This window comes from Daphnia carinata, chromosome 6 (assembly GCF_022539665.2).
Source record: "Daphnia carinata strain CSIRO-1 chromosome 6, CSIRO_AGI_Dcar_HiC_V3, whole genome shotgun sequence".
NCBI lineage: Eukaryota > Metazoa > Arthropoda > Branchiopoda > Diplostraca > Daphniidae > Daphnia > Daphnia carinata.
This window is the reverse complement of record NC_081336.1, coordinates 802,676-819,758: the sequence shown is the minus strand read 5'-3', so window position 1 is coordinate 819,758 and position 17,083 is coordinate 802,676. Positions and strand designations below refer to the sequence as shown.

Sequence of the window (17,083 nt, the reverse complement as noted above, 5' to 3'; positions counted from 1 at the left end):
ACGATATGAAACATCTTTTGCTATCTTTACTTGTTTTACTAGAAAACCACTCAAATCAACGTGCAATCTGACAATTTGGTGGAGTAAATATCATGCAATTTGTGCATTAAACAAATCTGCAATTCATTTCTTTGTTACAAAACGCCGACGTCAATGTGGGACATCGGATTCGTAAAAAGAGAACCTTCCCCACGTGTTCCCCAAATGAGAAAAATGTTCAAAGTAACGGACACCGTATAACAACATCCTACACTACATCATTCGATACACACACAGGGATTTTCCTTCTTGGAAAAGATATTGGCGAAAACAAAAAATTGTGAATAATCAAAAAGAAAAAACCTGTCTGGTTTCTCTCAACTGATTTCCTCTCTTCTAACGGATTGAATAATGACTTTCTCCTTCGTGTTTCAAACGCTACAGCACTTGATGTCGATCGAAATTGATTTCTTTCAGACGTTGCATCATCGATGTACGTACCCAAACTGCCATCCTGCTTAAAACAAAAGAAGAACGGGGTTAATACTGGGGCCGATTGACAGACATAACAAATGACTGTGATGATAAAAACAAAAAGAACAAATTAGTTCGTATTCCAACATTTACCGATGACTTAATTAAGTATGCAAATCATATCGCAAAATTGCTATTATTCAAACCTAATGGAATGGATTTTTAAGGATGAAATAAAAAGAGGTCAAAACAAAAAATAAACAGATTTTGTGTGTTATCCGAGGGCGAAGAAATCTATGCTGGTAATAAAAGCAAACAGCTCCAAAGGTCTCAATGGTCCTTTTTTGTGTGAATTATGATGACGTGAAAGTTGAACCTGTTACAAAACCTGTTCTTTTATCCGTGTACCTTCTTTTCCCCCGACTGGGCAATTATGGTGCCCACCTTCAGGCTAAAAGTCTACAACATCATAAAAAAGGAAAAGAAGAGGCTTACATAATCGCCAGGTAGATATGCAGCGTGTGTCCATAACATACCTTTTTCCTTCTTCAACAACAACAAAAAAGGGAGTGTTTCGTCTTTCTTGGCTAGAAAAATCTCCTCCTATTTAAAAAAGAAGTAAATAAATCAAATTGACAAGCGTCTTTTCTCTAGTTTTTACATATTCTAATGGAATCACGATACTATTCGACGTACATTGTTAGTCTCTACATAAATACACTTGTCTTGTTTTTTTTGTACTTGTCGGTCTGTTAAATATTGCCTAGCAACACATTGTGCTTTTTTATAATTAGAACGTCTTCATGTGAAGAAGAATTCATTAATTATATAACATGAAACGTCTGCTGCTGCCGTCTTCTCTCCAACCCATTTTCCAATGTTATTTTCGTTGACTTTAAAAAGTCGTAAAAAAGAAAAAAAAAGTTAAAAGTGTAACCGAGACAATTAAGAAACAAACAAAAATAGAAATCAATAAAAAAAATTTTGGGAGACCTGCACAAGCCGGACACACGTGGAGAACATTTCCTTCCTTACGGTCCCGATAATTTGGCACTCCATTTTTGTTTGCTTTTTTGAAAGCGCAAAAAAACAGGAACCTAATCAAAACGAAATAAAAAAGCAAGCCAATGCACAAAAATAGTTCATGTAAGGCGTATGTAATAAATAACAATAATACAGCGCGAATCCGGCGAACCAGCGTGAGCGTGTCAATAACATCCGCAGTCCCGATATACATAAATATATATTTTTTTCCCATCTGTTTTTATCTATTTGGGACACGTCATGTCCTTTAAAAACTAAATCCTCAAGTTTAATTATTTATCGATTTTTCCTGTTATGTGTTTTCTCTCTCTCTAAGCGTTTCGGGAAAAAATGAATATTTACTCAAACAAACATATCGACGTTTTTCGTTGCAATGTTATTGCATATAGCCTTTCTGTTATGACTATGCCATTTTTCTTTTTTTCCATAAACTGTCCTGCGTTGAGTAAAATGGTGTTACGTTTCGACGTGTGTACTCGTTATGTGTACATGTGTTGGAGTTTTGGGTGTTGTGTTGGGGTTTGTTATTTTAATTTCTCTTCTTCGTGTGCTCTTTGGGCATGACCTTTTTCGCAACCTATGCAAGCACCACAGCAAAAAAAAAGATATCAGATTGAACTGTGACGTCAACTCAATTTTCGGACGAAAACAAAAGACGCACAGATGAAAATCGATTTTTAAAAAACGTTTTCACATGGACTAATTCAAATTGGAAAATTAGTATCACAAATAATGAAAATAAAATATGAATTATGGTATGTATACACAAAACACGAACCGAACCCAATACGTCGAAAACCTTGATCCCGCGTGAACCCTTAAACTTGATGCCATTTTCAATTAAAACATAAGAGAGAGAGAAAACACAACTTTTGGATCGAGTTATTGATTGTTGCTGAATTTACACGACATCCATGATGTAAACATCTACCCCACTAACGCTGGTTTCTATTTCCCAGAATCCAAAAAAAAATTCAAATAAAGCTGATAATCTTTAAAGAGTACACAGTTACCTTTTCCGAGAAATACTGAGTTCATTCCAACGTTTCCCCAAAACAAAAATGTCTTTTGACTATTTTACACGATAACCCCCTTCTTTTTCTCCTGTTTCAATTAAAAACAACACGAGAGTTTCATTTGAAATTTCTCGTGAAAACGTATTTCTTTTCGTTGGGCGTGATACGGCGTGTACCATGCAAAGGCACTATAGATTTCCTGCCCACACATAAAGGAAGAACCTTGAATCGAAACCGGGAAAAAAGTGATTGAAAATTCATGCCGGCATGCCAAAACGATGAAAAAAGAAAAATAGAAATTTTTTTTTCTCTCCTACTTTGTTTGTGTTGCTAACCGGATTCCACAAGGCGAACGTTTAGCATTGATAGCTGCTGCTGCTACACATGAAGTCAAAATCACAAATTTATGTACACTAGCATCTTTTTTTTTCTTTTTCTTTCTTTCTTTCTTTTCACTCGTGCGAAAAAGCAATGGCGTCGTCAGTTCTGCTGTTTATCAAAACCGAACACAACAAAAACAAAGTTTTGGCGTACCCGAAAGCCAACGTGACGTAACACACTATAATATCCGATGGGAGGAATAAAATAAGCTATTAGCATTTTTTGATTTTTTTCTAAAGAAAAAGCCCAGTGGGGTTGCTGTTAATAATAATTTAATCAATAACGAATGAATTCAGAAATAAAACGAGTTTTATCTGATTGCATTCAGTAATGATTTTTTTTGTATGATTAGGTTTGGCCAACGTTCAATTCATTCTTTTTTGGCAAGACGAATCGTTTGATTTCGTTCGACACAAAGAAAGAAACGTTCAGCCAAAGTGAAAGAGGAAGAAAATCGGAGGGAAACACGACGATCCACACACACACGATGTCTTTCCTCATTATCGTCTGCTTGTTGTTATTACGTTGCCACGTGCCTGAAACAGCCTCAGCGTGAACACATTCCTTGTTGTCAGGTTATGCTGAGTTTGTAATCTGAGATGTAATATTACGATGATCGACATTCCACTGGACTGGTCACTCGTTTTTATTATTATTTTCAAATCATAAAGGCAAATTTAAAAGAAAACCTGCAACGTTGTTGGCTGTTGCTAAGCATTCTCCAATTTTGGCTTTCGCACACAATTTCCTGTTTTTATTTTAGATTTTCGAGTGACAAACAAAAACATGAAATGTTGCCATCCGTCGAAAAACTTGACAAAGAGTTTTTTTTTCAGTTGGTAACAAGGGCAAAATTGCAACTTACCTTACGGCTCTGCCCAGCAACCCAGTGTCGGTCAGGCGGGGGGGCTGAATCAAGCGCGCATAGCAACTGGAACAAGACACACAAAGGGGGAAAGAAAAAAATTGTGTTTGTATAGGAATGGAAGAAGAAGAAGAACGAAGGGAGAACCATCATCATCGTTCGGTATATTATAGAGCTCCCATGCAAAGTTCCGTGAATAATGACCATTCTCCCTTCATTTCTTTTTTTTTCTTTCACGCTGTGTCCTTATTTTGTTGTTAACATTTCTTTGGCTCGTTACGCACCCCGCTCTACAATCTCATACTCTTTTTTTTTCTCTCGACTCTTTTGTAATGTCTACAAGATATTTGAAAAAATTAAAATATAAAAAATTCGAAGAATAATCGGCCTTTTCCTGTCTTCTTTTTTTTTTACTTTGTCTGCTTAGCTCCTCCCCCCTGAGTCGTCTGCATGTATACACAGCACCACGTCCTGTAAAAGTCCATAGCTGTTTAACTACGCACGAAACTCAGGACCGTTGAAAAAATATAAATTTTAAACTAAAAATATAAAATGAACTTTACAAAGACTTTCTTCAGCATTTTTCTTGTGTCGGTCGGCGAATATCAAAATGTCATAAAAACCAATTAATGAGGCTTTGTTTAACGGCTTCATTTTCCAACGTTGCTGTTATCGCTTATTCCTCTTTTTTTTTTTCGTCGTCAGTTCAGATGAGAAAACTAATGTTTCAATTCTTTCCCCCCAAAAAAAGTTTGCTGTCGTGTGGAAAAAAATAATTTTCTTTTTTCTTTGTTGCAGGCCGAGAAAAAAAAATTAATATGCAATCAAATTCAGACGGAATCATTTTCTTGTTATAAAAAAATTGTACGAGAAATGTTTACGACTTGAAGCTATAAAAAAAACTATGCACACGAAGAGTCTCTTATAGTCTATACTTTTGGATAATAAAAAAAATATGCATTGAAGAATAAGAAAATTATGTAACACGGCCCGGGGTTGCGTGTGCTTTACCGACAAATTCATTTATCAATTTGTTTTTTGTTCTACGTTTTAATCTTCTTCCGTTGACCACCATGTTTAATTACAATAGAAATTCAATTCATTTTAAATATAATACAAGTTTCCAATGATTTTTGAACCAATAAAAAAGAAGGGGGGGGGGTGTTTTTAATGGTTTGTTGGTTGTAAAAAAAATGGCGGCCGAACAACAAACATGGAAGTTAAAGAAGGAAGGTCTGGGCTTCGTTTCTTCTTGTTATCGGTTTGTACTGTCTCCCCAATTTTAGTATTTTTTGCATCGAAGTCTAGTTATGTGTGTGCGTGTGGAATTGTCTCAAGTTGTTGTTGTTGTATGCGATAACAAAAAAAGAAGAAGCAGGAGAAAAGTGGAATGTCTCTCGCGTGCCAATTTGTTGCTTGACCGACTCGGACCTCGTGTTTTCTGGTTTCGTTTAATAATGAACTGAAAAAAAAAAAAGAATTGACAAAAATGGTCTGAAAATTCAGAATGACTCGTGTTATCGACAAGGTTGCGAATAAATTTTCAGAACCAGGAAAAGGCCTTCGTTTCTTCGCGAAAAACAGCAAGACGTTTTCCGCTAAATTGGAAAGAAAAAAGCAAGCAATGAGAGACCCTGAAAATAACTCTCTCTTTCCAAACGCTTTGGAACGGCTTTGGCCACACACAACAAGAAAAAACAAAACAAAAGCAAAGTAAAAAATCTTGAACTTGGCTCAGCTCCCACATCTTTACACATGCCACCTGAGATAAACCGAAAGAAATCTACATACTGGTTGTCATTTTTTTATTTTTGGTCAAAACAAAAACAAATGCCAAGGAATCAAGACCGGAAAGCAAACAAAAAAGAAAAATAGTTCGGATTTTTGTGTGACTTTTGTTTTGTTTTTTTTCATCGGATGTTTGAATCGGGGCACGTGTGGCGACACTACAAAATACGCAACAAAGTCAGAAATAAAAGAAAGAGGTCAAGTCGCCTCCCAAGGTTATTTTTTAATTTAAAAAATAAAAGGCAAATTGAAAAAAAGCGTCTGCTAGACTGCTACTCTCTCTTGTCGCGCCTGTTTTATTTGGCAACACGCGTCACGTCCATGTGTCAACTGAACAGTTTTTATTTTTTTCTTTCTTTGCTACACCCAAAAATCAAGAGAGCGAAAGAGAGAGAGATAAGGGACATTTGCATAAATCCACAAGTCACCTGACCCTTCCAAATAGACTTCCTCTTGATACTTTGCTTGAACAACGAATGTGGACTGGGCCAAGGCTTTTTTTCTTTCTTTAATTTGATCTGGAAAGAAAATCAAAATTGAAAATGGCGGATGTTTCCCTCCTAAATCTTATCGTCCTGAATTTCAATGTATATTAACAAATTCCAAGTAAAAGTGATGAAAAATTGACCAAGGACTTTAAATTATCTGTGTCAAATAGAAATTAATTTATTTAAAAAAATAAATGCCACGCGTATTAATGAAAATATGGAATAAAAAAAAATCTGACAGCAGCTGGATCGCGATTCGTCACGGGCGGGAAAAGAAAAGCCCGCCAAAGTGGGGTAGGTTCGTGTGACGTCACCTACCGGCGAGAACGAGAAAAATGCCGTCGTCTGCTATTGCACAGTTTCTTTTGTTCCCACTGAGAAAAAAGAAATGGCGGGTCTGTGATGAAAGAATGCAGATCAAAGTCGATTGTTACAATATCCTGGAAATGTTTCAACAACTGGGACGATAAATTTTAATTACAGCACCAAAAGTTTTTCTCTTTTTTTTTTTTCCCAGTGTGTGGTTTTAGTCCTCTATGGTTACACACATAAACAGAGAGGAGCAACAAAAACAGGCACATTGTCTATGTCCCTCCAAGGCGCCGAGCAACAATCGATAGTGGTGTGTGTGTTGGAGAGAGACGGTCGGCGGCTCTGCCAGTCACAGAGACGGCCATGTGCGTGAAAGAACTTTTTCTTGTTCGCTTTTCTCCGTTGATGGAGAATTTCGACAAGGTCTGTACACAGTTGATTCCGAGATTCGTTTTTACAGCAACAAACAACAACCAATCATCATAAAATGTAATAAATCAATACGAGACGAGTCAGAGAAGAGGTCATTATGCCAGTTTGGATCACGCAGAGAGAAATGTGCTGACGGTGAACAAACAAAAATAGAGAAACATTACTTCCGGCAGCATTTTCTTCTCAATTTTTTTTAGCTTCACAGAAAAATATTAACCACAATGACGAAAAGATTCCTTCTGAGCCGGGCATCCTTGTATTTCTTAACAAAAAAAAAGTTGAAACGTCACGGTGACTCATTTTTAGATGGCCGGCCCTAGCAACAAGCCCAAAGTTCATTGTCTGAAATCGCCCTAAAAATTTTCTTTTTTCACTGAAATAATTCCTATCAACTTAAAAATGATAACAATTATTTTTATTTTTTTTTTCACAGGCCTTTACAAGTTTTGTGTCTTCAAGTGCTTCATCTTCTTCGTGCCCAGTGGATAGAAAGCTGGGCCGTAAAAATACAAAAAAAAAAAATAAAATAAAAGAAGATATGATGGTGGTATATAGGGGATTCCGGTGCGGATTTCCATTATTCGCCCGTAAATGGATAGGCCCCTTCCTTATACTCGCTGCAGCCTTTTACATGCTGGTGTGTGTGTGTGATGGAAAAAGGGGACTTCTTTTTGTTTTGTTTGTATCTGCCTCCGTCAACAGCTGGCTCTTAACCTTCGTGGATAAAAAAAAAACAAATTCCGCCCTCACATCATACACACACACACAGACGGACAAAGAATTGTGCGTTAGGCCTTTTACATACCAACGAAACAATTTTTTTTTCAGGCTTGACCCATAGAGGAATTACATTAATTTTTTTTCTAATTTAAAAAAATATTTAATCTCTTTGGATTGATATAGAGATTTGGTGCCAAGTATTTTCACAGAAATCCTTGAGTGTAAATGGAATTTAAAAATGACGAAATAATGGCGTCTTGTTACCATAAGAAGCTCAACAAGAACCTCCCCTCATAAAGATAGTGGGGCAAATCACTCTAGGGGATTCTAATTTAACTGGAATTTTTATTTTATTTTCTTTCTTTTCTGGCTGATGAAATAATAGATCGCCATTGCTGTATGGTTGAATCTTGTTGGTAAGAAATGATGCAGAACTATCTGGAAATCAAGAAATTGGTTGGAGATGATTTTGGGTGATGAGACAAGTTGTTGATTTCTCTGTGGAAATTTATCGCGGAACTGTGCAAACAGTAGGGAAAAAAAAAAGAAGGGCGACGGTAATGACTTGTGTTGGGAATGTTGACAACGCATCATTAAGGAAAGCCCCCGACACAGAAATTAGAGAGAGAACCGTATGATGAAATTTATGGCCTTTCTTACTTTTCACCGGAAAACGAAAAGCACCTACGTGCTCTACGTACACACAGTCAACAACAGCAAAGATAAATAAAAAGAATCCATTTTGTTTTTTGTCTTCCCCTCAATGCCCAAACCGCAATAAGGTAAAAAGAGTTTCCCTGTTTTGTTTTTTTTTATGTTCGGCTACTTCGTTAAGTTTCTTCTGTTTCATTCCGATATTCATTTTTTTTTTTTTTACGACGGAGCAAAGTCGTCTGCAATTTGAACATTTCATACAATGAACTTTGTCCGTCGCCCTTGGTTCTGTACAGCTCAGCCGTACAATTCGGTTTTCAGCATGTAGCAACACGTTCGAATCGTCCAAAATGAGACACACAAAGTTCCAAGTACAACAGAAGACAACTGAAGGAGAGAGACAGAAAGAAAGAAACGCCATTGGGGAAAACGGTGTATGCCCTGACGACGATCACCAAGTGAGGGATTCCCTTCCCTGCCCATCCTTTTTTTTTTTTTTTTTTTCTGTGCACCAGAGTCTTCCCCCGGTAACAGCGAAGCTCCTCCCCCTAAACGTCTGCGATTGGCTGGCCGTTCTGAAGCCCGGTTAGCAACAAGCTCTTTTAGAACAGAACGGCCCAGAAACAAAAAGAGCCGTAACCGAATATAAAATATTGGCGAAAACATTTCATTTTTGAAGTTTCTATTTTTCTTTTTTTTTTGGTTTTGTGTAGAGACTAAGTAAGAAAGAAGTTGAATAAATTTCTGAAATTCTGGACCAAACACGTTTTGACCAACTAAACTGTTTTTTGTTGGATGGGGGGGTGTGTTGCTGTAGCGTTCGCTACGGCCGAGAACCGATACGAGGATTTATTCAAAGGGTCTCTTGCCTCTTTGTTGGGTAGGAAACAGTGGCGAGGACAAAGAGAAAAGGAAGAAGAAGACAAAAAAAACATTAAAAAGCAACCAAAAGGCATACTTACGAAGGGAGGAAAACATGACCCGTAACTGGTAGGATTGTGTTGCCGAACCCGATATGGTGTGATTCCTCCCACCCTTCCTTGTTGAGCCACAGCAGCGCCACCGCTACCTCCCTCAGCAACCCGGAGCCGACATCGCAACTTCGTCTGCCTTTGTTCGTCTCAGTTGCTGGCCGACCCTCATCCCAACAGGGTCGTAATCATTTCAAGTTGCATACAGTTCTCTTTATTTTCCCTCACATCTTCTTCCAGTACACATCCACTAACAGCACAGCATCTATCTTTTTTTTTCCTTTTTTTTTTTTGGTTTGAAATTCACATTATTGGCTGCAGTTCTGTCGAATCCAACCAGCCATTTTCGAAAAGAAGGAAAAGAAGTCATTCCCTGGTCTATCATTCGTTGTCGAAATTCTGTCTGAATGTATTTAAAAGTGGAGAGTGTCAGTGCTGTGGAGATCACGTCAACGACATCACGGTTATCGGGTGCTGTCAATCCTTTGTCCTCTTCATCGAGTCAGCGTCAAGGAGTTGCAAAAATTCCTGTGCCGCTGCAGCATCGACAGGGTGGCGGGGCGGCCGCTGCTGCTGCTGTTGCTGCGGCCGCCTCTGCCGCCACTGGAGCGTCAGCTTGCACTCCCGACGAGATCTATTGTTACACTCAGTCCAATTCCAACATCAATCGGACGACGAGCCTCCTTTCAATCACCTCCACCACCTCCATCAGCAGGAGCACTATCAATACCATCACCATTACAACCAGGCAGCTGCTGCTACAGCAACAACGGCCGCCTTAAACAGAGGATTTTCTAGATTGCCACCTCCTGCAGCACAACACCACTACGATCCTGCATCTTCAATTGCCAATTCGTCTCCCATTATGGGCCTCCATCACATTGATGTAAGTTTTATTCGTTTACCTTTTTTTCTTTCTCTAAAATGGGGAGGTTTCCCCAATTTTTTGTTTGTTCGGGAAGGGTTTCTCAGTTTCCCGCTAGGGGAGCTAGGTGTGATACAGGGAACCGCTTATAGCAACTAGAAGGGAAAAAAAACCTAGCTTCGACATCATTTATCTCTTTGTGAAACGTATTTAAAGGAAGGAATGATTTGTGGGACCTTATGGGATTATGTAACGTGGTAGTGTGACGTCATCTGGGACGATAGATAATCTTGGACCGGCGATGAACAAGTTTCGAAGCTTCTCGATTGGCCATTGGTGCACTTTTCCGCCATAGTATCGTCTTCTTTTGACCATGCTTCGTCTGCTAGCGGGAAAAAGAGCTCATTTAAATAATCGATTTGCGTTTTCGGCCAAGTTCTGCACCTCTCCTGCTAGAAATAGCACATCGCGGATTTTGACTTAGGAACAAAGGAAACAAAAAGGCATCGTATATAACGTCACTTCGAATTATCAAGAATCATAGTTTTTAAAGAAACTAGAGATGGCGCTGCCTGTCGTCCCTATGTTTTCCCTTTTCTTTCTAGGGTACAAGAAAGAGATTACATGTCCCGAATAGGGCGGGGTCGACGACCTCCTTGCAAGTTTCTTCTTTCTATCCCAACTCAATTAACAACACAATCCCATCACCTCCCCAAAATGGTGGAAATTTTTGTTACAAATTGTGACCTAGTGAAGTCGTAAACAAAAATAGGGAAGAAAGAGGATTAAAGTGGGGCCTACTCAACGAGAAGTGAAATCGGTTCCCTTTTCTTTTTGTTATTGTATTTTACGATCGTGTTTTTCTTCATGTTTGCCTTCAGGTAGCGTGAACAGCTGATTTGGCTGTTCGCCTATTGATTCTAGCCCTAGGCGTTTTTTTTTTCTTAAACTTACCGAAGATAATGTATGGGTATTTGAACACATCCGCTTTTTGTTGTGCTTTAAATTAGTTGTAAGGGGGGAGGGGGAGTTTTCTTTCTATTTCAAATTCAGTCCATTGGCTTCATCAGTTCCGCCCCCATCGTTTTCTTTTTTGTCCGTTTGATTAAACGAGTGACACATCGGCTGGAGCCTTTATGCTTCTTAATCGAGTTCTTAGTATTCACGTGTCCCAGTGTAATTGTTTTATAAAAGAAAAAAAAATGGTTCTTCCTCCCTTGGCGATCGGGTCAAGGTGAATTCGAGGACGCACACTTAAGATTTCTTGTTGGGAGGAGGTATGACTTTAAGTGACGTCAATTGAAAAAAAAAAAATTGGGATGTTTTTCTTTTCTGTTGGGTTAAACGCGAAGAGACGAACTGCTGTGTGTTGGGGTCATTTGAATAAAAACAGTTAAAGAATTCCATATGAGGAGAAAAGCCATTTTGTTTGTGCCGTTTTCTCTTCCACGTCTCGTAGAGAGGACGGGCCACAGAACACGAGAATCTGTTGGCGTCATGCGCTTGTTGTTGTTTCCAGGACGGGAGGAGGAAAATAAGTTAACGTTAAAAGCCACTCAAAAAAGAAAAAGAAAAAAATTCAAACAAAAAAAGAAAGTTATTGCGTCGCATCGTAACTTAACGCGTTCGATGTGTTAGTGGAGATATGTACCCATGACTGAAGCCATGAAAATAGAGGGGTCCCCTCTTGTTATGAAGGTCGTTTAGACGTAAACAAGTCGCGAGGTTGCTGCTTTAAAAAGAGTTGTTAGTGGTGTTTAAAAAAGAAAAATTATTTGATTTCCTTTTTTAATATGAAAAAAAGAAAGAAACAAATGGCTCCGTCCTTGGCTTATCTTTTTTGAATTTTGGGTTGGGCGGACACTTGAAAAGAATTTATCCCGCAGCTATTTTCGATTGTTGACAACGAAGCGTTTCTTTTCACGATAACAATTGGCTGTGGGGAGAAGGGGAAAAATATGGTCAGCTTATTTTTTTTTATTATGTTTTTTTTTTTTCTAAACAAAAAATAATAGGCGACAGCTTACGCTTCGACCGTCGATGTACAACACGGACCCGGTCGACCAGACCGCTTGGAACAGGTATGGACTTTCTTAATTAAGATTATAGTTTAATTAATTGGGAAAAATCTAAAAAATTGTGATATTTGAACTTGCAGGTTATGGGATTGCATCCGCAATATCTGAAAATCTACAACAAGTCGCAGTCGTTCATCATGCGAGGCGATGGGCCGTTACCCTTCCACTACCGGCATTACATCGCTATTATGGTGAGTCCCCCTATTTGCATTCGACATCACCTGCCCAAAGGGAACAACGTCAGGGGAGAAAAAAAAAACATGTTTGACGTTGTTTTTGGTCAATTTTCATTAACATAAAATTCGGGTGGCACTACGAATTTATTGGTGGTTATTTTCGAAAAGATGTCTGCGTCCTTGCCAAACCCTTTTATAGTTTCGGGTGTATCTAAAAACTTTTTCCCTATTGTCCGAAGTGATTACCATATGTGTGCCGTGTGTGTGTGCGTTGGCATCAGATTGCGAATGCGCACCTGTGTTAAAAAAAAAACCAGAGACGAGGTCAATGTTCGGCCCGCTAAAATTTCGAGTTTCTTTTTTTTTTTTTTTCGAATTGTGAAAATAAAAAAAAGATGTTTCTCTTCCCATTTACCTATCCCGCCCTAGGCTGCCGGACGCCATCAGTGTTCCTACCTGATTGAACAGCAGGTGAACGAATTCCTCCAACAGGGCGGTGACGAACGCTGGCTTGATGGCCTCCATGCGATTCCTGCCAAACTGAGGGATCTCTATGAAATTAACAAAATCCTGGCGCACAGACCGTGGCTCATCACCAAACACCACATCGAGGTATGCGATCAATTCTGATATTTGTAAATTTTTATTTTGTTCAACTCATTTCGTTGGTTTCATGCGATTTGTTTTTAAAATTCTGTGTGTGGCGCGCAAGAAGAGAAATGGATGCACTTAAAAAAAAAACCCAGTTTGTTCCAGTTTACGCACGCCCCGCTACTTGCGATCAATTCGAAATGTATGTGGCGACAGGATTGTTACGTCTGGTAAAATATATAAATTCCAAAATGGATGCGCTCCTATTTATAGGAATCGAAGGAGATGCATCCCAAGTTAAAAGTGAGATAGGAGGCAGCTGCTTTTCGGGGATGTTGGTAGTGCAAGCCAAGAGTCTCACACACACCAAAAAATGGGCAGTTAAAACTAGAAAGAAAATGCGAGAGAATGTTTTTGGCGTGTTGCCCGGAGAAAGAGAAAAAAGACATTTTTATTTTATTATTTTGGAACATTTTATTTTATTTTTTGCTGGTTCTGCTAGACGTAACTCGCCTATTCCGGTTTAAAAATTTCGTCTAACTCATTTTTTAAATCTCAAACTTGAAACGGTTGTTGTTTTTTTCTCGAATTGTCCAGTCTGCGCCAATGAGGCAACGGGTCTCATCATTTTGATTGGACTTGCATCGTTTGCTTTGCTCATTGTAGAAATGGGATAGATACGTGGGCAAAGAAAAATGCCGGACATTGGAATATGTCCATATGCTCCTGTCGTGTTTGGACCTTGTTTAGTCCAGTTTTTTGTTTTTGTTCTCTTGGCTCGGGCGATAAAAAACGCGGAGAAATTGGGACTGCGGAAAAAAAAAGAATGTTACAAATAAAAATTGTTTACGTCTACTGTCCGAATTTGGTGATTCAAAGGTCTTGCCTCAATAGCTGGGCTCAGTTTTCCTGTTTTAAATTATCAGCCGAGAAAGAAAAAAACAGGTTGAGTCACTCGGGAATGTTTCAGCCCAACAAAATGCAATCATCACTCGCGATCGTGTTATCTAATTTTTGTTTTATGTTCATGTTATCTATTTTATGGTATTTTTAAATTTTTTTATTCAAACGTCGGTCAACAAAGAACAGAAATTTTGATTTGTTTGTTCGCTTTGTTTTTTTTGCAGAAATTGACAAAAGGCAGCGACAGTTGGTCACTCGGAGAGCTTGTACACGCGCTCGTCATCCTTTCTCATTATCACGCCATCTCGTCTTTCGTGTTCGGCGTCGGCATCGGAGACGGCGAGGACGAACCGCCCTGCAGTAGCCCTTCGCCCGTCGGTCACAAGACGAGCGCCGGATCGCCCACAACGGCCACGCTGACGGGCAACAGCAGCAGCGGCCAGTCTACTCCCAATTCGTCTGCTGCGGGATCGCCACCGTCGGGATCGGCCAATCGCAACGGGGGCGGCACTCCTTTAGTATTGAACGCTGCACACAGAGAAATGGAGGCGGCCTCTGCGCGCATAGTAGTCGGTACGTGTGCACTTGGCTATCGAGATATTCATAGATAAATTATCAGTCGGTTGGGGGTGGGAAGGTTTTATTATCCGTTGTAACTTAAACCTTGTGACTCACGTCTTTTGTTTTTGTGTGTATGGGGACGTATATTGCAGCAGGTTCCAATCAAGGATCCAAGTCCAATTCGGTTTGTGGATCACCTAACGAGCCGAGAAGTGCCGTGGGCAGTCGACGTGGCACGAACGATTTTGGTATGATGCAAGATCACGAGGTGATGGCTGGCGGTTTGGATGGTCTGATGAGGAGGATGAAGAATTTGGCCGAGCATCGGCAAGAGTACAGCGCCGAAGAGCAGACGAAGCGCTACGAACACGTCGAGAGTCAGAGCGCCGAGTTGGGTGTGGTCGGCTCGTCCTCGGCCGTCGATGGCTTCTCATCGAGTCGTCCCAAACCGGAAATTAGTCAATTCATCGACGACCCCGATTTCACTTATCAGGTAGCACATCATCGTTAACTTTGTTTTATCTTTTATTTTTTTTTTCCTAGTCCTGTTTGGAAAGGGACGAGGTGGAGGAAGAGAAAACCTGTTTAAACAAAATGAGTTATTATAAAAATTTCTTTTTTGAAAAACGAATTGCAGGACTTTGCCCGTCGCGGCTCGGTGAATTTGATTCCGACGTTTCGAGTGCAAGACTATTCGTGGGACGACCACGCATTTTCACTCATCAACCGCTTGTACAATGACGTTGGCAACTTGCTGGACGACAAGTTCCGTCTGATGTACCAGTTGACGTACAACTTTATGGGCTCCAAGAAGGACGTTGATACGTCGCGCTTCCGCACAGCCATTTGGAACTACATTCAATGTATGTTCGGCATCCGCCACGACGACTACGACTACGGCGAAGTCAATCAGGTGCTCGAGCGTTCCCTCAAGGCTTACATCAAGACGGCCGTTTGCTTCCCCGAGCGCGTCACCAGAGACGATTACAATGGTGTCCTCAAAGAACTTCATCATTCGGAGAAGGTAAATTTTAAGGAATTGATGCGTGCTGCCATCTCGTGGTAACTTATGACATTTTATAAATTTTTATTTCCAGATTCACGTCAATTTGATGCTGTTAGAGGCTCGCATCCAAGCCGAACTGCTCTACGCTCTGCGTGCCGTCATGCGTTACATGACATAAAAAAAGAAAGAGGTTTTTTTTTTTATCCGCTAAAGAAACAAAATGATTAGAAAGCGGCGTTTTTACAGTAGTAGACTTCCATCACCCCACAAATCTTATTTTTTAAAACTCAGACTTTTCTTTTCCTCCCCATCTCTCTCTTTCTCTCCATTAAATTAATTTTTATCTGGCTTCTAAACAGTTTCTGGCATTTTGTTTCTCTCTCTCGCTCTCAGTGAATGTAGGGAAAAAGAGAAAGAATTTTTTTTATCTTTTAGTTTATTAAGCAAATTCTTTTAGATTTATCTCCACACACACACCGGACGTTAGATGATGAGACGAAACTGCTTTATGCGATAGGTTTTTTCGAAGAAGGCACAGAATTTGCCGCTCTATTTGTGTTAAAAAATTGCAAAATTCAACAAAAAAAAAATTCTTTTTTTTTTGTTTGATATGCCTCGTGTCTTTCAAAACTAGGGTGCGACAATTTTATCGCGTATAATTGATAAAATGTCGCACAAAACAAATTCTCCAAAAAAAAAAAAAAAATTTTTACAAAATATAATTATTCCCTTTATTGTAATGTCTCTCGCGCGCGCTATTTGAATTCTTCCTTTTTTTTTCTAGTTGAAAAAAAGAAAATTCTTCTTCTTGTCTGTCTTGTGTTCTTTGCGTGCATAGATGGATAAGTGAATTGATAGTTTTTGTGATTTCCGGCTCTCACGGGAATGTTGAAGATCGCTATAGGATGGATTGCTTTAAACAAAAAATCGTCACAATCGTGGGGTCGCAGTGGACGTTACCGAGTAACGCGTTTTTTTTTTTTTTCAAATGAAGAAAAAAAAAAAAAGCTTTGATAGCCGTAAAAAAAAAAAAAAAAAAGAGCTGTGTCTGGATATATATAACCTTCTCTTTTTTTTTTTAAATACTTCAGTGATTCATGTTTTTTGGTAGTGATCTCTTATTTCTCTAAATATCTTTCTCTCGAGTCTTATCGGACCTTTGTTGGTACACACTCCCCTCCCCCACCCACCTTTCACGGTCTTTTTTTTCTTTTCGTGAAAATGTTTGGAAATCCGGTCGGTGCGAAACGAAGTAGCCGGATCATTGTGTGATTCGTTTTGAAAGACAAATTTCTTTTAGGTTTAAACAAAATTTAAGGAGCGCTGCTTTGTCGTTGCGTCCAATATCCTTTCATTTTTGCTTTTTTTTTTTTGGATTTTTGCAATTGAACGAAGAATTTTTTTTAAAAAGAAAATTTTCTTTTCAATTAAAAAAAATCATTTGAAATACAGTCGTCCAAAAAAAAAATGGAAAAAATTCACGTTTCACCCCTCCCCCTCACACAATCCCTGTATTATTTGATTTAATATAACTTACATTAGCTGATAGGAAAATTATGGATGATGAAAAACGCAAAAAAAAAAATATAACTTGATATGTTCGCCTTTGTCGTGTTCTCTTGTCGGACTATCCCTCTCCCCGTGCTATATTACCCTCCTATACCTCTCCCAAAAATTTTGTGTGAAAAAATTCAGTGATGATGCGATCATTCGATTATTTTGAACGGAGCAAAACTAAAGTGAAAACAAAAAACGATAATAAAAAAGACTAAGAAAAAA

The 17,083-nt window shown here is 39.0% G+C and overlaps 1 protein-coding gene and 1 long non-coding RNA gene across 2 annotated transcripts; one reads left to right on the top strand and one right to left on the bottom strand.

Annotated features, from left to right (window-relative positions):
* Nucleotides 1-652: 652 nt before the first annotated feature.
* LOC130689829 (uncharacterized) lies at nucleotides 653-1,842 on the bottom strand. The gene is made up of 3 exons (XR_009000823.2): nucleotides 1,447-1,842; nucleotides 990-1,056; nucleotides 653-912 (listed from the first exon to the last, which is right to left on the bottom strand). It is a non-coding gene; the product is annotated as an uncharacterized LOC130689829 (long non-coding RNA).
* A 7,436-nt stretch (nucleotides 1,843-9,278) lies between these two features.
* On the top strand, nucleotides 9,279-17,077 carry LOC130689739 (sestrin-3-like). The gene is given in 9 exon segments (XM_057512680.2): nucleotides 9,279-9,802; nucleotides 9,805-10,010; nucleotides 12,005-12,070; nucleotides 12,148-12,258; nucleotides 12,673-12,855; nucleotides 13,962-14,310; nucleotides 14,451-14,791; nucleotides 14,936-15,322; nucleotides 15,396-17,077. Coding segments are annotated over 9 exon segments (2,001 nt in total). The 5' UTR covers nucleotides 9,279-9,531; the 3' UTR covers nucleotides 15,483-17,077.
* Nucleotides 17,078-17,083: the final 6 nt, after the last annotated feature.